The sequence below is a fragment of the Eutrigla gurnardus genome (assembly GCF_963514095.1).
Source record: "Eutrigla gurnardus genome assembly, chromosome: 10".
NCBI classification, from domain to species: domain Eukaryota; kingdom Metazoa; phylum Chordata; class Actinopteri; order Perciformes; family Triglidae; genus Eutrigla; species Eutrigla gurnardus.
In genome coordinates this window covers 6788841-6806705 of record NC_139924.1, presented here as the reverse complement: position 1 = coordinate 6806705, position 17865 = coordinate 6788841, and the positions used below count along the sequence as shown (strand labels likewise).

Below are 17865 nucleotides of genomic sequence, written 5' to 3'. Positions count from 1 at the left end.
GGTTCGACTTTGCGGAGGCTTTCCAATTTGCTTCTTCAACGCAACGTTTATGGTGTATCCTCCAAAAACATGAGCGGTCCTCTCTTACCCAGACCTTCCTTTCCCCCTCTCCTCCTCCATGCCTTGCGTCTTGCTGCTGCTGATCTATCAGGTCTCCTACCTGTGTGAGTTAACCCCCCCACTCTAATTCTCCAGTCCAGCCGTCCTCACTCACCCAGCGGCATGCCGATGCCGTAGCCCTTGGTGTCGAGCAGTCCTCCAATCTGAGTCAGGTTGCAGTTCCTCTGGCGGTAGTACTCGTTCATGGTGCTCTCCAGCAGGTAGGCATAGTTGGAGTTGAGGACCCGGGCGATGCCCTCCTCCGTGCTCTTCACGAACACGCTGGGCTGTTTGGAGTGCATGAAGTTCCACATGCGCTGGTAGGTCTGGTAGCGGGAGTTCTGGAGAGCGGCGAGAAAGGAAAGAAAGTAGTTTGATCCGTTATTCTTTTTCTTAACGTATTCATTCAAATTTTCCAAATGATTTGCTGCAGTAAAATCTGAATGTTTTTTAACAGCCCCCAAAGTTTAGAGCAGAATCCTCACATCGCCACGTTTACTTGGTCCGTCTTCCTTGAGGTATTCAAGGTCCAGTGGAAGTGAAGGCACAAAGAAAGATAACGCTAATTCATCTTCCCTCCACATCACCATATCCTTCTTCTCTCTCTGTCGCTGGCCATCAGACACAGCTGCCTTCTTTTTTTTGTCTGAACAGACCATAAAACAGTGTTTGCCTATCTGTCTGTTTCAGTCCTGCCCCCTTATATTCTTTAAGAATGTGTGTGTGTGTGTGTATGTAAACTCTCAGCTGAGAGGTTACGACCTGCCAAGCAGAGAGCGGAGAGTCGGCTTCAGTGTTTGACAAATATTAGCACATGGATTGATGGCAAAACACATTAAGAATTGTATTGATTGCACAGACGGAGGACGTTCTCATTAACGGGCTACTTCAGGAAACACTGGAAAGCTTAAGTGGCAGCAACTTGACGCATTAAATCACGCATGTTCTATATATATACACACCACACAGACGTTTATGGCTTTAACGGGTGAATTATCTTTATTTACACTAACCATCATTGTGGCATGTCTTGATAAACCGTACGTTGATCTAATGATTCTGACGGCTGGCTATTCATTACTCCTGTGGAAAAGTCCTGATCATCACCACTTAGTCAAGGTATTTATTATTATTTTTTAGTCTTATTCAGGAGCGGCACAGTTGACAGTTGGGTGGGTAAGTCTGAGCCAAAACGCCAGAGCAGAATTATTTTTTGACCCAGCCCCTCTCTGCTCTGAGGTCAAATCTTAAGATTAAAAGAGGATAAGGTGTGCCTCTTTAGGGGCCTGGACAGTGTCCCATCTCCCTGAGGATAAGGATATCAAATGGCTGTGGCAAGGAACAGACAGGAAACAGATAAAACTGTTGGTTGGAGAAGGGAGACAGAAAGGGCAGCAGGGTGATGAGGAGGATAGCATCACAGATGGGCCACTGATCACTGCAGGCTCTTGGGTCAGCCTGTGGCCACGTGTGCAACTGTGAATAAAAAACCTATCATATGCAATGACTTGCGTGACCTCTGACCTGGAAAAAGGTCATCGTGGAGCCTCCGTGCATGGTGCCGTACTCTATCGCCGTCTGATCTGCCAGGTCGTCTACCGACTCTATCGGCACCTCCATCCTCTGGACGGTTAGGAAGGCAGCCAGGTTGGCGGTGTAGGATGAGATGATGATTAATGTGAAGGCCCACCTGTGGAGGGAAAGGCAAGGGACAAGATCACGTCTTCGGCTATAAAAGTATGCAAATGTGCAGTCTGGCGTACGAAGATAGATTGTCTGAGTGAGAGTGTGGGAGGATTTAAATAACTGCGCACCTGATAGGAGAAGACACTGCAGCATTTTCTGGCGGATGACGGGTGGATGCATGAATGGGTGGGTGTGTGTGGATAAAGGTGACCATGCTCGGTTTGGATGAAAGGAAGGGATGTTTTAGCTGCGAAGGCGGGCACACACAGACAATGTCTCACATATGCACATGCACAAATGCCGCCGCTATTCACATCTTGAAGCCTGATGTCCAAGGGATCTGGAATGAAGCTTTAAGGGCACATCACAGATGAAATGCATTCCACGATGGAGCAATATGCAGAACAGTGTCCAATGGTTTGATATGAAAATGCACTATTGTCACTAATACCAACCAGACTCCGCTGACACAACGTGTGGACAGAGCCCTGGGGGCAATGGTGGATCCTTGCTGCATGAAGCCTCCGACAGGAAACCAGAAACTGTTGCCAAGTGAGTACTGGTTGATCAGTAAGTTACAGCGACCTTTTAGGCAGGGGTGGGGGTTGTACCACTCGTACGGCGTCAATCTGGGGTCAACCAGACAACGTGGTTAGACATCAGAGGAAGTCAGAGGGTGAACACAGCTAACAAGAGTGGGAAATTGAAAGTTGGATTATGCATTCTGACGGGAGCAAAACTCAAGAGATAGGGGGCGAGCGAAATGGAGAAAGAAAGGGAGAGGCAGACTAGGAGCAAAACAAGTCTAACAGTCACCGGAGCACAAAGTCACCTTGGCTCTCTGGAGAGAAGCATCCTGCTTTTCATTCCCCATGTGCTGCCTGCTTAAGCAGCGGGGACGAAGGCAATGTAATTGGTATGTTCAAACGGTGCCGCACAATAAAGTTATGTGACAGCTATGTCTCTGTCTTAATACGAGGGCATGCTTTGCTTTTGTTCTGCCAAAAACAACAAAAGAATACACAGATAAAAAATAAAGATTTAAGGCTAGGACAGGAAAACACATTTAAAGGACAACTTCACATTTTTTAAAGCTATAGTCTACATTCTGAAAATCAGTTGAGCCTCTGAGACAGATTTGAAAAAATCCCAAAATCCAAATCCCTCCTCTCAGTGTTCCACGATGAGGCAGGAGTGGACTAGGTGGGATGACGAGGAGCAGGGGAGACGAGGGGATTGGATGGAGGGTACGAGCCAATGGGAGCCTTCCGGAGCAATGGCTCCCATTGGTCAATTTCTATGCAGGCCTACGGCTGATAGACTGAATTTATTTATTTTTTATTCCAAATCGTAGACCATAGCTTTAAGTCTAATAAATAAATAAAAAGTGTTTACTTGCTGAACTATAGTGAAGGATTTTCCTATTAAATAGGCCATAACTTTGGTAGATTCACACTTGATTTGTATATTACAGATTGCTGAATACAAGCTTCCACAGTTGAACGTTCTCCAGAGGACTTTGAATTAGAATCGTGGAAGAAAGAGATCTCTTTGTGGCAATTACAGCCACCGACAATGTATGCAATGCAAATGCACATTTTAGCATGTGTGTTGACCTGAATTTGACTCCCTAAATTAACATTTAATGCCAAGATTGCAGAGGAAATAATATTCATGGCAAACATCAGCAAAAACACAAAGTGTATATTAAATCAATATCAAATCACATCACCAAATTTAATTACAATTTATCACCCACTGAACTCTCTTGACACAGGTAAAACATATGCCTATCCGTGGGATGATAATTAGATTCCAGAAGGTCTCACATAAGACATGAATTTGCATTTCTGATAAAGTTTCTTCATCAGATGCAGCGTAACTTAATAACGTTTCTGTTGTATAAGCAATAATCATTTGCAGCAGCCGTTGTGCCAGTTCCCTCCCTGACCAGCAGGTGTCAGTATGACGCTGGAGACCCACCACTGGGAGGCGGACCACGAGACTAGATCACTGGTGAGCTCTTTACCTGGCCACCAGAAAGAGGACGCAGCTGACGGCCAAATAGGCCAGAAGCATGAAGAGCCAGACACCCGGGGAGAAGGGATCCAGGAAGGAGAAGTAGCCGGGCCTACGTCCCTGAAAGACACACACACACACACACACACACACACACACACACACGCAGCACAGGGTTAGAATCATTAAAGCCTGCATCACGGTGTCCACTTTGATCCCATGTTCAATTCACACGAGCTAAGCCCACGTGGGCTTCTGCTGAACGAGAGGTTAAATACTTACTCGTAAAGGTGAAGATGAGCTAATTAGCATGCATAAAAACATCTAAGTCTATACCAACACCCCCACAAAGTGAGTGCCAAGATTAATTAAAGAGAAATGCTGGTGAATTTTCAATGTTGATTCTTTTGCCCTGGGCTCAGTTTGGTCCGTTTTGAACATTTAGTGCCTGTTTAGTTTGGAAAAGACGTAAAAGGTGACTGGGACAGTAAATAAAGGGATTTTGACTTGATAAGCCTAGATTTCCCTGTCCTCAACTGATAACAATATAATTATATGAATATCTCATTTGCATGTAAACATTCAGATCAACATTGTCTGAAAGCACAAACTCAGTCTCCCATGAATTGTCAACAGAGTGGCACAGGGCTGCATATTGATACACCACAGATAAGAGGGTTTTATTTCCAGTATTCTGGCGCCGGAAAAAAGAACGGAATTACCTGATTAGTTCAGTTTCCTGTAAATTGGTATATAGTGTACTTCCACATGACATTACATTAGTAGCAGCGTTAGCTCCAATCATAAAGAATGATTAGAGGTCCAAATTATGAACAAAGACCACAGTCATCAATTGCGCTCGCCACAAGGTCGCAGGCAGCAGAGAGAGAAAGGTCAAATAATCAAGTTAACCATTACAGCTACATTAAATTCATTTCTGTGACCTATAGTTGACTTCATGTATGAGTAGGAGCGCAGAGCGTCCCGGCCCGGAGAAAAAAAGGAAAGAGATTAATAGCTTTGGCTTGGATGGTAAAGGCTAGCAGTGCTGAGGCAGCTGTGGGCCGTTATGTATGGGTTTAGATGGTTACCAGTGGTCGAGGAGATAAAGTGGCTTGAACAGTGTCGGCAGCCAGCAGACCCAGGGGAATATAGGGGCTAATTCCTAATGTCTCATTTCCAGCACCAACAGTTATTGTCCTCTAAATGAAACCAATTACTGGTGATGCCGTGCGTTTATTGCATGCTCATATTTCTCGTGTGCACGTGCAGCCTTTAGTCCGGCTGACCAGACATCCGCAAGGGGATATTAGCCACTTACACACGGATGCACGTTCACCATCTGTTAATGAGTATGGAATGGAGACGGCTAGCCGCCGAGTTAAATAGTGGAGGTGATCAAACAGCCAACTGGCCAAGTATTGTTATGAGAGCCAAAGTTCATTATCTTCCGTTTCTGCCCACCTGACCAAACCTAAATCACTTTTATGCAAAAATGCTCAATTAGGCACTCCTAGGGGACATCCGGCGTGCCAAAACACTGCAGTAATACATTGCCGAGGCCCTCCAAAATTAAATTTGCAGCGAGAGAGTGAAATTATTTTGGTGAGCATTTGTTATAATAAAGGAACTCCCATTTAGGCTTACGCGGAGATGAAAATTCATTAATGCGTCTGTAATCGCTTGCATATTAGCCGGAGTGGTGCAGAAAGTCAGGAGAGGATAGAGTGAGATTCGGCATCATTTTTTTTGCATGATTCAAATCCGCCTGTCAGTCTTAATGTCTGTCTATCTATAGAGTGTAATGCTTATGATGATGATAGCTGTCTCGAATTAGAAAAAGTGGAGTGGTGAAACACACACTGGCCGTCTCAGAGGTACAGCACTGTAGTAAAATGAGGATAATTCCCAGGCTGCCTCTTGTTGACAGTGGCATTATTGGGGTAATGGCAGTATGTGCTGACACCGGAGCTCCTGTTTGCTGGTCCAGTTTGGTGCATGCTGATCCAGCGTTTTGTGTTAAATGCTTGCCCCGCGTGTCCACATCTTAAGCTCCCACCAAGGAGCTATTATTAAAATGAAGAGCGCTGCAGAGACGATCATGCTAACAGATGGCGGGGATGCAAAGGTGCAGAGGAGCAGGCCAGAACCAGAGGTGGCGAGAGAGGCATGGAGAGACGGAAATCACAACGAGAACAGGGAAAATAGGAAATGGAAATCCAGACTCCCGTGGTGTAATATGTTTGCTTTTTACCATTAAGAGAGTAAAGTTTTCAGGAGTTGGTGGGGACATTATCCACAGCGAAGCTGCAAGAGACACACTAATGAGCACTCAGACATTCAGATTTTCTCCCCATCAGGGGAAAGGTGCCATAGCCATTAGTGATGAGGGAAAATGGGAAGTGGTGTTCTGGGCTCAACATACACCAGTGTGGATGTTGCCTTCTGCATGTATGCAGAGCCAGTCGTTTGGGTTTAGTGTGTTTTTGGTGTGGATTTCTTCGAGAAATAGGCTTGATTAATCTCCCGTTAGCCACATCCTGTGACAACACAAACACAGTCGGGCATCGACGATGTCTGCCATGATGTCGTCCTTTTAAAGCCGTACTTCTCAACCGCTTACATTACAATGGATCAAATGACTATGTCTCATCTGAAAGGGGCCTGTATTGATGAACTCACAGATAATTAACACTTACTCAACAACTCAATTTCACTGCAGCAACTGTTTCGGTGTCCTTATATCAGCTTGTTTCCACTGATGAACCTACTGTACGTTACCTGCCCACCAAACAGCAGACAGACTGAGTTTGTGGCAGGCTGGTGAACATAATAGAGTTTTTAGCAGTTAAAGAGGCTTATTTCCCCCTCGGGGTCGGGTGGAGACCAAAACAGAGCTAAAAGAGAGTGAATATTGGACTTGCTAATTGCGAGTTTATAAATGGCAAATTTGTTCATTGTGATGTTTTAACTGGAAAAATAAATGCGTACATTCATGGGAAGTTCTCGCTCAATCAGCCCATCCAGTACTTTATCGAGAGTCAGGTGGTTTTGGGAGGACGTAAAGCGAGAGATGGACACTCAGCAGAGGTTGCAGGAAAACTCGGCCACCGAAGGATCCAGTGCAGCTAAAGAGGCAGCGACAAACACCACGCAGGGTTTTTGACCGAGATGATGAAGAACTGGACTCCTTCTTTCAAGATGCCTGACTAAACTCGCAGATTTGCCACTTTATAAACTCTCTGATTATTGCCCCCCTCTCTCGGCTCCATTTAAAAAAAAAAAAATCTACAGTGGCCCTAATAGGCCGTTTTAAAATAACAGCTTTATGAAGGTGATAATATACCAACGTTGTTTTTACAGCTTGGCCACACAAATGTGTCTGTTGCCCACAGAACAGGCTGACTGACTCCTGTTTCCTGTTATGTAAAATAAAACACGAAAGGGTGTGTGACAAGGAAGGAGTCCATTGGGCTTAACGGCAGGGGAATATAAAATGTAGTTTCTATTGAATACATTGATCTCTATTTATTCATCAGGATAACATATCTACAGCCTGTGTCTCCAGAAAATAAACAGTACACCCTTAAATAAATGGCAGATTATAGACTGTAAGCACAGGTTGTGAAGTGGTGCTTGACCCCCCATGGCTTGTTTGGATTCTACCGGTTGTGGTGCATTAATACACATGCAGCAATATCACCTCCCTCCCATGTCGGCCAACTGCGTGTTGAGTTTGTCTCCAAGACGTCACGAGTGCATCTGTCCTTCACAGTTGCTCATCTCTGATTCATCTCTGCAACTGAGGGCTCAGTGTCACCGATGTTAGCTTAATGAATACATGAAGTACGTAAATATTGAGCGTACTTAGTAATTCATAGGTTATCAGTGATAACCTATGAACCCCTCCCATCCCCCTCCATTGAAATGACCGAGGATTAGTGTTTCAACAGTGAGCTCACATAGGTGGTCTGCTCTCTCTTCTTTTCAGAAGGTGAGACTGTCAGTAGTGTGTGTGTGTGTGTGTGTGTGTGTGTGCTTGTGTTTCAAAGCTTGTCAGCAGCTGTCTGCGCCGTCAGTCAGCAGCAGCAGGGCAGATACAGTACGTGCTCCGGCAGCCGAGTGCAGAGGGAGCAGCGGTGCCGAACACAGGCACCGGCAGCAGGTATCTGACTCCTGGCTGGGGAAAAACACGGCAGCCATTGGCTAATCTGGTGGGGACTCTTTAACGGGTGAAAGACACTTGGAAGAGACAGAACGCTGGAAAACTATGACCAACCAAACAGGCGCACACAAAGTATTGCCGTTAATAACTGCCCCATTGTACGCTTTAAGATATTAAAAGTAAAGCTGCCGCAATAGAGGGGCTTTAGAGTACAACGAGTATGTGTGCATATGAGTATAAATGATAGCCACAGGTTGGCCTGGGCTCCTCACACATAAACATTTGCTGCCGTGTCTGAGTTATCTTTATTAGAGGCAGGGGGATCATTTTACAAAGGTTTATCGTCACGTTAAGATGATAACAAGGTGGAAGGCAAAGCAAGGGACGGCAGAGAAGCCAGACGTGGTGCAGAGGACAAAGCATCCTTTATGACCTCTTTTTATGAGTACATCTCAACAAATGGAATAGTGAGGAATTGCTGCCTATTATAGTATGTGTGTATACATCCTTCCTCTTAACACGCAGATGAAGAGCCCATTCATTTTTACCTTGCACTGCCCTTGTTGGCTCTCATCCCCCCTCTGTTGCGTGCCTGGAGGGTGGCTGAAGGAGCTGGTGAGGTTATCCAGTCAAGGATTTCAGCTAGTCATCCTGCCTCTTGGTATTCATACCACCATGTTGCCCCCCGGAGGTTGCCTGAATACTGAATACTGAAGGAGACTTCCCATTGTCATTTCAACTCTCGCTCTCGTTTCTCCATCTTCTCTCCGCCCACTTTGTCTCTCTTTCTGCCCGTTTCTTGCTAATTCTCCTTTCTCTTCCCCTCCCTCCCCGTGTCTCCCCTACCTTCTTCTTTCCTTTGATAGTCCGTGCATTTCTAATTGTGCCAGAGTCGACGCCATCAGCTGTAACGGTTGTTGAGATAGCTGCGGGGGCAATCTGAAGAGAGTAGTGGATCTGGCAGAGGTCGCAGGGTCATATTCATAACAACATCCTGCTGTCTCCCAGGCACTTATGGCTTTATGTCTGTGTGCTTTGTACATGCTTGTGAGCTTGCATTACAGCGTGTGTGTGTGTGTGTGTGTGTGTGTGTGTGTGTGTGTGTGTGTATACAAGGCTACATGTGTAATTATGTCTGAGGTCTTGTATGGCCAAAGAGTCAATAAAGCTCCGTATGCCACGCTCTCCCCTCAGGGCATCTGTTGAATCTGACACAGCTTCCACACAACCCTAATTAGCTGCTACGGCTAATTAAGTGCCGCTCTTTCTTCCTCTTCTCAACGCGTGTGCTTTTCTTTTCCACACGGTCCAAAAACTGAAGGAGATGCTTGGAGTGTTGGGGTTACAGCATAGGGATTTTTGTTGAAAAGATGATGAATGTTGAAAAGATGATGAATGTAATGGGAGGGATGTTTTTTATGAGAAGAGGTTGACAGTAGCTTAAGGTGATGTCTGGATTCATAACTCTGGTGTCCGATACACATATTGAACTGGCTGCCGAGATGTGCATTTTGATTTGTGCGTCAGAGCAAATCAAATTTATTTATATGGCCTCAAACCACATGCCGTGTCAAGGGATGCACGCCACACAATATGAGGTACATGACTGTACATAGCACATGACTACAAACCCCCAACCAGTACAAAATAGTCAGGCAAGACAGCTGGAGAACCTCCACAGGACAGACTCGTCTACTCCAGACAAGCTGCAAGCTGTTTGAGAGTCGTTCCTGTATTTCTCTTCCACCGAGTGAGTATAAAAGGCAACAGTGATCCCTTCAGAGAATCACATACCCTGTCTTTTCGTGTGACAAAAAAAATCACATGATGGGTAATTAGAGGTTGTGATTTGCCATTGTTCTGAAAGCTACACGGAAAGGTTGACGATGGCAGTTGACAGTTTTTTAGAGAGGAGCAACCGCTGGAGTTTCAGTGCAGGTTTCTGCTGTTTCATACGGGAAATTCATTCGGTCTGAATAGCACTTCAAGGCAGGGGTGTTCGGGAAACAGCTTGCCATAACTATGTTATGCACATAAGTAATACAGGATCATGCCTTTTATTATATTTTTGATACTGAAAAAATATAGTCCACAATAAGCAGAGACATACAATACATACTGACAAAGAGGAGAGCTGGAGATGAAGTAGCTGATAGTCTGATAGTAATTAATACTCAACAGGCACCTGAAGTCTATTCACCATTCTCATTGATTGGACTGAAATTTTAATTTATGGTTTGAAATAAGCTGCAACCCCCTCTTGTAGGGACCACTGTGCCTCAGATCGATAGTCAGTGGATTAGAACTAAACAAGTACAGTCACGGAAATCAAAATATCACATTTTAAAGCCATGCTGGGAGATCACTCCATCCATATATGATGGAGGGACAGAGACATACACTGTCTAGTCTTGTACCTTTCTCTCTCTCATACACCAGCACTCATCTTAACTCCTTTTTAATTTCCTTGTTTTCTCCACCAAGTCTACTCAGCGATGTGGCCTCAACTGTGTTGAATCTGTGCTAATTCAAGTCTGTGACTGTGTGTGCTAACCCCGAGGTTTCATCGCACCTCCTCATGCTGCCTCCCGCCCGCCTCCCACTTAGAGGTGATACGCTACCTGGCAGCCCATTTAACACTGTACCTGCTGTGAGCATCGATTGATTCTCCCCAACTGTTGGCGCTCCATTGAGTCCCTCACTGCTACACCTATTAGTGCCACGTGTAGACTACGGGAAGGTGAGAAGGAGGGTGATTTACAAGAGTGGGCGACAGGAGCCAGAGGGAATATGAGTAAAAGCCCCACTGGGACGCTACGCACGTGCCAGATTGCCGGACTCTGGTCGGAGCCATACTGGGCCCTGTGTCACCTTGGGTTTTGGGGGGGGAGGACCGATGATTAATGGGCAACTGACTCCGCAAACACGGGGCTCATTTCCACCTGCACTGCTGTTGTTTCACTGTTTCTTGCTTGGGCTTGCGCTTTGCAGAGCACGGAGCACATTGCTTATGTGAATAAGATGGCCAAACCCATGCAGAGGGCATGCGGGAAACAACTGTGAAACTGGTCCATTCATCAGGAAGTTCACACAGTAAAAGACGCCATCTGGTGCTGCCAGGATGGGGGGTAGCAGAGGGAGGAAATGAGCAAACACAGGTGAAGTCAAAAGAGCTGGACACTATTCAAAAGTTGAGACTGCAGGGACGGAAGAAAAGGATGTTGGGAAAACCAAGAAGAAGGGAGACTAAGGCTTGGAGGAGATGAGGACGGAAGAAGAGGAGGATATGCCCTTGAAAACACACCTGAGAGGTAGAAGAGGTGATGCGGTGCAGAGGAGGAGAGTTTGTGGAAGGATTTGGAGTGACTTAGAGAGAGATACACTCTGCAGTTCAAAAGAGGAGAGCGGCTCTTTTCCAGCCATTAGACAAGGCTGACAGCCTGCTGTGGCATGCCCACGAGCTGTATGACAGCCGGTTCGATTGGTTGGTTGGAGATCGCGGGCTAACTCACCAGATGGACGCGGTACATGATGCTGATGCCGAGGGTCATGAAGGGCTTGGAGAAGTCGATGACCTTCTCACGCTCCGCTGTGATGGTCAGGCCCGCCACTGCCAGGTCAGCTTTCTGAAACACAGACGGACGAGTAGAATCACATCACGTAAACACGCAAGCCAAAGACATACTGGACGTAGCCTCGAGGACGTACCATGAGATTGTGACATAACCGTTATTTTAAGACCTTGAAAGGATGGTGTAAGAAGTGGACTACTAGATGCTAAGTCCTGAATAATGCCCTTTTGTATCCCGTCGCCTCTTTGTCCACCAATAGCACTATCTGTGGTGAGGATAATCCAGCCTTGGCACAGTATGTGTGTGTGTGTGTGTGAGTGTGTGTGTGTGTGTGTGTGTGTGTGTGTGTGTGTGAGTGTGTGTGTGTGTGTGTGTGTGTGTGTAGGGCACAAGAGAGCTGACCATTGGGGCCGGCCAAGGGAGCACTGTCAAGACAAATCACTTGACAAAGCAGCGGCTGGTACAAACACACACACACACACACACACACACACACACACACACACACACACACACACACACACACACACACACACACACACACACACACACACAGAAATGGTCAATATACGCTGAATACTGGACGGCTCCCTGCTAATAATACGGGCCAGCAAAGTGCAACTGCATGGGTTTTTCCCATCTCCCTGAAGAGTGAAAGCAGCAACGCATTGCTCTTTGTCTGCTGCAGGAGAACTAAGAGGATTGGGGAGACGGAGCGGAATGGGAGGATGAAGAGTGAGGAGAGGGAGAGCTCTGCTGCAGCACTGCAGACGCCACTCAAACTCCACAACAAACCGCGAGTACCTCCAGCAACGAGGGAGAGGGACACCTGGTATGCACGAAAAGAGTGTTTTTCTTCTTCTTCTTCTGTCTGTAATTATTCTAACCTTTAAATAAGGTTTGGAATGCTACCAGAGGACATTTAGAGTGTCACCTAAAAAGCCCCAATCGTGCTGTCTGTGCTCCAATTAGTGTGTTACACTACAAAAATGCCCACCTATTTAACCTCGCCCCAAACCACACTACACTACACAACGAAGCCTAATGTCTCCTGCCGGCCTACCCTCAGCCCACGGGCTTTAACCTTCCATCATCCCCCCCCCCCCCCCATCGCCTTTCCCCCAGTGCCGGAAGGAAGCCACACGCAGGCAAACGACCATCCAGGCAATTTCAACAAAGCAAATCACTGATCCTTTGAAAAATGAACACACGGTCGTAACAGCCTCTGAAATATTTATGTGACGATGGAATATTAATATTGATTACTGGATTCCTCTGCCTGCCTGCTGTTATGCATCGTAGAGTAACTGGGGAAAAAAAACACACACACGCTAATGTTGGCTGTTCAATATTGCATCGCACCCGTTTCCACTTGCATTCAATCATATCAGGGTAACCTGATCAAAAAAAAGACTGAAAATAAAGTAAAACTTGTGAATGTGAGAGATGAATTAAACATCACCCTCTAGGATGTAGCATTTGATTAAAGCGTTAAGTCTTAGGAGATGCCTCTGTTCTCTAAGTGCAGCCCTGTGGATTAAGCAACCAGGAAGCACCGTCCTCTCTTGGTCTGGATTCCTCCTGGCATGTCTGGTCTCATCGTTAGCCCGGTCTGCCTGACACCTGTCAACCTGATCACCATCGCACGGTGAAATATTGCTCAGTCTGAATGGCTCTGGCAAGGACACAGGTATCTGTCGTCCAAGATGACCTAAGGCTGTCCTCCTTTTGCTGCTGCCAGGTATATATTTCATATCCTTTCAGCTTATCTATTAAACTCACTACCATGGCTGTTCCTTTGTTCTCTTTCACACTCGCTTCACTCCGTCATCTCTCCACATCCCTTTCTAAGCCTTTAACCAAACAGGCTCAATCCTTTCCGTCCACATTGGAACATCCCTCCAGATGTCCCCCCCACCTGTGACAAATCTCTCTCAAGTACGTCTCAACTTTTTGCCCCCCCGTCACCACTCCACAACTTAAGCTACAGTCGGAGACACATGTTGACTCCAACCAGGGCACATCTGAAGGTCACAGGCAACGAGGACGGAGCCAGTCTGTGACAATAACAAGAGCAGACACTCCTTGCTTTACATACTTAATGGCTTTGCCCTCCATTAGTCCACAGAATTAAGACAGATCACCTCTTGGAGCGGTTCAATCACCTTCTCGACTTCATTCCTCTTTCGCTCTCCTCCTCACCATATTTCATGCCCGTTTCGCTTATTTTCCCTCCCTTTCTTCTCCCCTCGGCTCCCTCAAGCCGAGTTCACACTACACGACTTTCAAACACGTCAGATCGCTGTACTGTTCGCGCCGCGCGACTTGCCGTCTTGTCATCTCGAGTCTTGAAGTTGTGCTTTTCACACTACATGGCCGCCCGGCGACAGGGGGGGTCACACACTACAAGATCTCTCACTGAGAGGAGTCCCAGACGAGTATGTTTAGTCACGAAATCGCACACAAGAAGTGACGGGGGAAATGTTGTAGCGCCATGCTGGGCATCACAGAGACGGGACAAGCAATCTGCTGAACTTATAGCCGTGCTGCTTGACGTTGCCGCTGGCACACGTGTTCACAAAACAGCCTGTTTACACATGTCTCTATCATTTATATCCTATTTCTTCTAGCTGCAACAACTTTGGTCCGTGTTGCAAGTGAACAGGCGACCCCTCCTCCAGGTCTCCACTCAACCTGCGCTCTCATTGGCTGTAGCCCTTCGGCATACCTCCCAGCCGGTCCAGATAGCTGATTTAGATTAGCGGGCAGCGAGTCAATAGTGATTCACCTCTGATCTCCGGCTTTTGTGAGGGAGCTCCAAAAACTGAGTGGAGAATCAGGGCTGAAGTATCGCAGTGATAACCAAGCATTATATACAGCTACATACAGTGTAATCCATTCAAAGTCTGACGCTGTCAATGTTAGTGATGTCATCACAAATATTTATTGTGCAACAAACATAAAAGAAACGGTTGGATTTTATCACTGATTATTCTTTTTTCACTTCTATTTAGTAGATAATCACACTCTAATCATCTTTTGGAAATACCCATCGTTCTTGTTAACAGGAAATGTGAATTTGACTTTAGCCCTGGTACAGAGAGATTAAACAGCAACTAACAGTGTGTTATGGTCAGTTCAGACGGCTTCAGAAAAAAGGAGCTGGCAGGCAAGTCACCAACGGCTGTGACTGTTTTGGAAAATACAATGCTTGAGCTGAAAAGGCCAACTACAGAATGAAAAGTGTGTGTGACATGAAGGGAAGCTGCAAGCTGTGAACTACATGAGAGCCGAGTTAGACTCTTTTGTGTTTGTGCGTGCCTGGGGGAAATCCTTTGGACGCTGGTGTGCTTACATGTGTACATTTTGTGATAAAACAGTGATTTATGCTCGTAGGGCTTGTTTACACACCACACTGTTTACATACCCTGGATATGAGCTCCCCGACCATGCCGGTCCACGTGCCGTTGGCTCCGGGAACCCCGTACAGTCGGTCGCCCACCAGCCGGATCCGATACTTGAACTTGAGAATGTCGGCCAGCTCCTTCAGCATGTCCACGCAGAAGCCCTCGTAGCGCTCGTTCCCCTCCAGGTCTTGGTGGTTCGGTCGCAGCATCACGTACGGGTTCTCCTGAAAAAGGCACATGACACAGGCTTAGACGTACCTCCACCTGTCTGTAAATGATAGACAAGGACATCGGGGTCTGACGAAATGCCCCTCTGAGTGCATTATTGGAAAAGTGTCTTTGGGCCTATGAGACCAGATGTCAGGATCTACATAACTTCATATTTTACAATAAGGACGAATGGTGGAAGCATCCCATATGTCCTTTAGAGGTCCTGGTTCACATCAGGTCTGAGATTTGAAGCAGAGACAGACACTGACATCAGGGACAGACAGACGAGTATCTGTTAAACACAGCTAAAGGTGGATAAGACCCAAACACACACCTATTTACAACCTGTCTCTGAGAGAACCAACTCTCTGTTCACCAGCCTGTTTATTTATGTCTTGTTTTGTCATTTAGTTGATGTTGTTGGAAGATTTAAAGAGCCCCGCAGTGATGTATTTTGGAGCTGCCCTTATTGCGCTATTTTTCAAGTAATGCAACTGTCAAACCGCCGTGCTCGGGCTCCACTACATCATAAAAAAAGACAGCGTTATGAACCACTTTGCTGCTGCTCCGTCCCTGCACTCGGCTCGTGAATCCAGTCAAAAGTTACTTACTTTGGCAACATAACATCGGATAAGAGTGATTAACAAGTCTAAGCTGACGCGGTTCTGAAAAGGCACAAAAAGAAAATTAAAGTTCTGTTTTCCTTTATAGCTGAGGCTTTATTGAGTGGTTTAACAACTCAAGTTTATGTTCTTATGCAGGAGCTCACACATTTTTGTTAAATCATAAGCTTGTGTACACAGTGTACAGTGTGTAACTCCTGTGTGTAAGCCATTCAGAAGCCTCTGCGTGTATTTTCAGATCTGGAATAGAAGTGAAATTGTTTTGTCGAAGCAGGAAATGCTTGCTTGCGTGGTAGACGGTCGACTTGCGTCACAGCAAAAGCCACAAAAGAACAAAAGAGCAGTTCCACTGAAATCAGGAACATCGGATAACTTTGTGGCGTATCAGGCGGCATAACTGTTTTTTCGTGGCTTGCCCTGTTGTCATAGCAACCGCTCAGCTGCTCCACCTGTAGCAGCGTACAGATTGAGGCTTTGCCTCTTTTCTCGCTGCATCACTGGACAGAAGAAACCCACAGCCTCCTGCTCTGCCGTGATAAGAGCTGAGAATAGAAGGACTACTGATCGAGTCCGTCTGCGTAACTCTGCACCTAGAATCTGCATGTGGATTCAATTGATCTAACTGGGCTCATAGTTCAATTAAACTGACATGCTTTGAAGCAACTGCTGCGTCTCACAGAGAGACAGACGACAGCGATTAGGAGATAACACCGTGCACGTGAGAGCAAGTGAGCTCCACGTGTTAAAGGACGTGTTTCATTTTGTCAACAAATCCTATAAAAAGCTTCTTCCTCAGGGCCACAGACCTCTAGTGTAATAGTAGAGGCGTTACTTTCCCTGCAATGCTCATATTGTTCTGCTGCTGTAAGACTCAGTAATACTAAATAAATAAATACTAAATGCCAAACCTGTCTGGTCTTATTACATTCATATCATGTTAATTTGTTTTCCTGATAACTATTGTGCTGGGAAACATAATTGTTGCCTGGATCATCACCCGACTGAAGGAAGTGTTTTTTCCCCACAAACAAGTCGTGGGGAGGAGGTCCGGTGGGAGGAAGCGTGTGTGTTAATGTGGTTAAATGTTAATGCATGAACAGGTCTGCTCTTCAGACGCTATTCACCTCACTCCAATATATGAAAAAGGATCTTTCTCCATAACAAGTGTGAGCGCCAAATAATCCATAAAATAGTTTTATTATGCTGTAGTTATTACGAGCCGACTTCTTACTGCAAAGGTGGATATTGAAAGAAATATATTACGCTGTCAGTGAATATTTTGTTTATTTTCAACAATAAATAATAAAAAAAAAAAAGTTTTCCAGGCAGCATTATGTTTCCTTCAAAATGAATTTACTGTTGCAGATTAGTTGTAAATAAATGTGATGCAAATATGTAGCTGAAAATAACTAAACAAAACATAACCAAAATATTCACTGTGTGATTCTTTTTGTGCTAAAAAACTACAGTGGAAAGCTATTTGAGGAAACGATCTGTCCTAAAAAAAAAAGAGAGAATAAAATGAAATAAACTGAGGATGTGCATCTTTAGTCGAGACGACTGGGCTTCGAGTTCAGAAGTCAGAAAATAGTGAAAGACGGACGCAAGCATTCTTTTACTGATTAACTTACAATAAAAAGGTATAAAATCCCATCAGCCTTAAAGCCTTTCTGTCCTTTAAGAAGTAGAAGAGAAACGTTTTCAGCCAGTTAGTCACTGTATGGACGGATGTATGAAAGTAAAGCTGTCCGTGTGTTCATTGACTACTTAAAACACCTCACTGACCTAACATGATGTCTATATGTTTCACACGAGGTGCAATATAAATGCTAATGTCACAGCTCACACACTACTGGAGCTTTCCATGCACCGACCTGCAGCCGAGCCAAACCGAGGCGGACGCTTTTACTCTCCATCCAATTTCCTCCCTGTTATTACAGAGGTCGGCTATAGTGGGCGTTTCTGTACGTAGCTCTAGCCGGACAGAGGGACGGGGAGACACAGCCAACCTGCTACACTCAGCTCTTCACACAGAAGGCCAGTAAGGATGGATGTATGTCTGTGTCCTACTAGAGCGCTTAACT

At 45.7% G+C, this 17865-nt stretch overlaps 1 protein-coding gene across 1 annotated transcript in view; it reads right to left on the bottom strand.

The window, feature by feature from the left end:
- grik4 (glutamate receptor, ionotropic, kainate 4) overlaps nucleotides 1-17865 on the bottom strand; it is a 182894-nt gene that overhangs the window by 4512 nt on the left and 160517 nt on the right. The window contains exons 12-17 of the mRNA XM_084019062.1: nucleotides 14969-15172; nucleotides 11482-11595; nucleotides 3815-3924; nucleotides 2241-2414; nucleotides 1624-1789; nucleotides 215-440 (exon numbers count right to left, since the gene is read on the bottom strand). Of these exons, the coding sequence (XP_083875188.1) occupies nucleotides 215-440; nucleotides 1624-1789; nucleotides 2241-2414; nucleotides 3815-3924; nucleotides 11482-11595; nucleotides 14969-15172 (994 nt within the window). The remainder of the gene's footprint in view (nucleotides 1-214; nucleotides 441-1623; nucleotides 1790-2240; nucleotides 2415-3814; nucleotides 3925-11481; nucleotides 11596-14968; nucleotides 15173-17865) is intronic.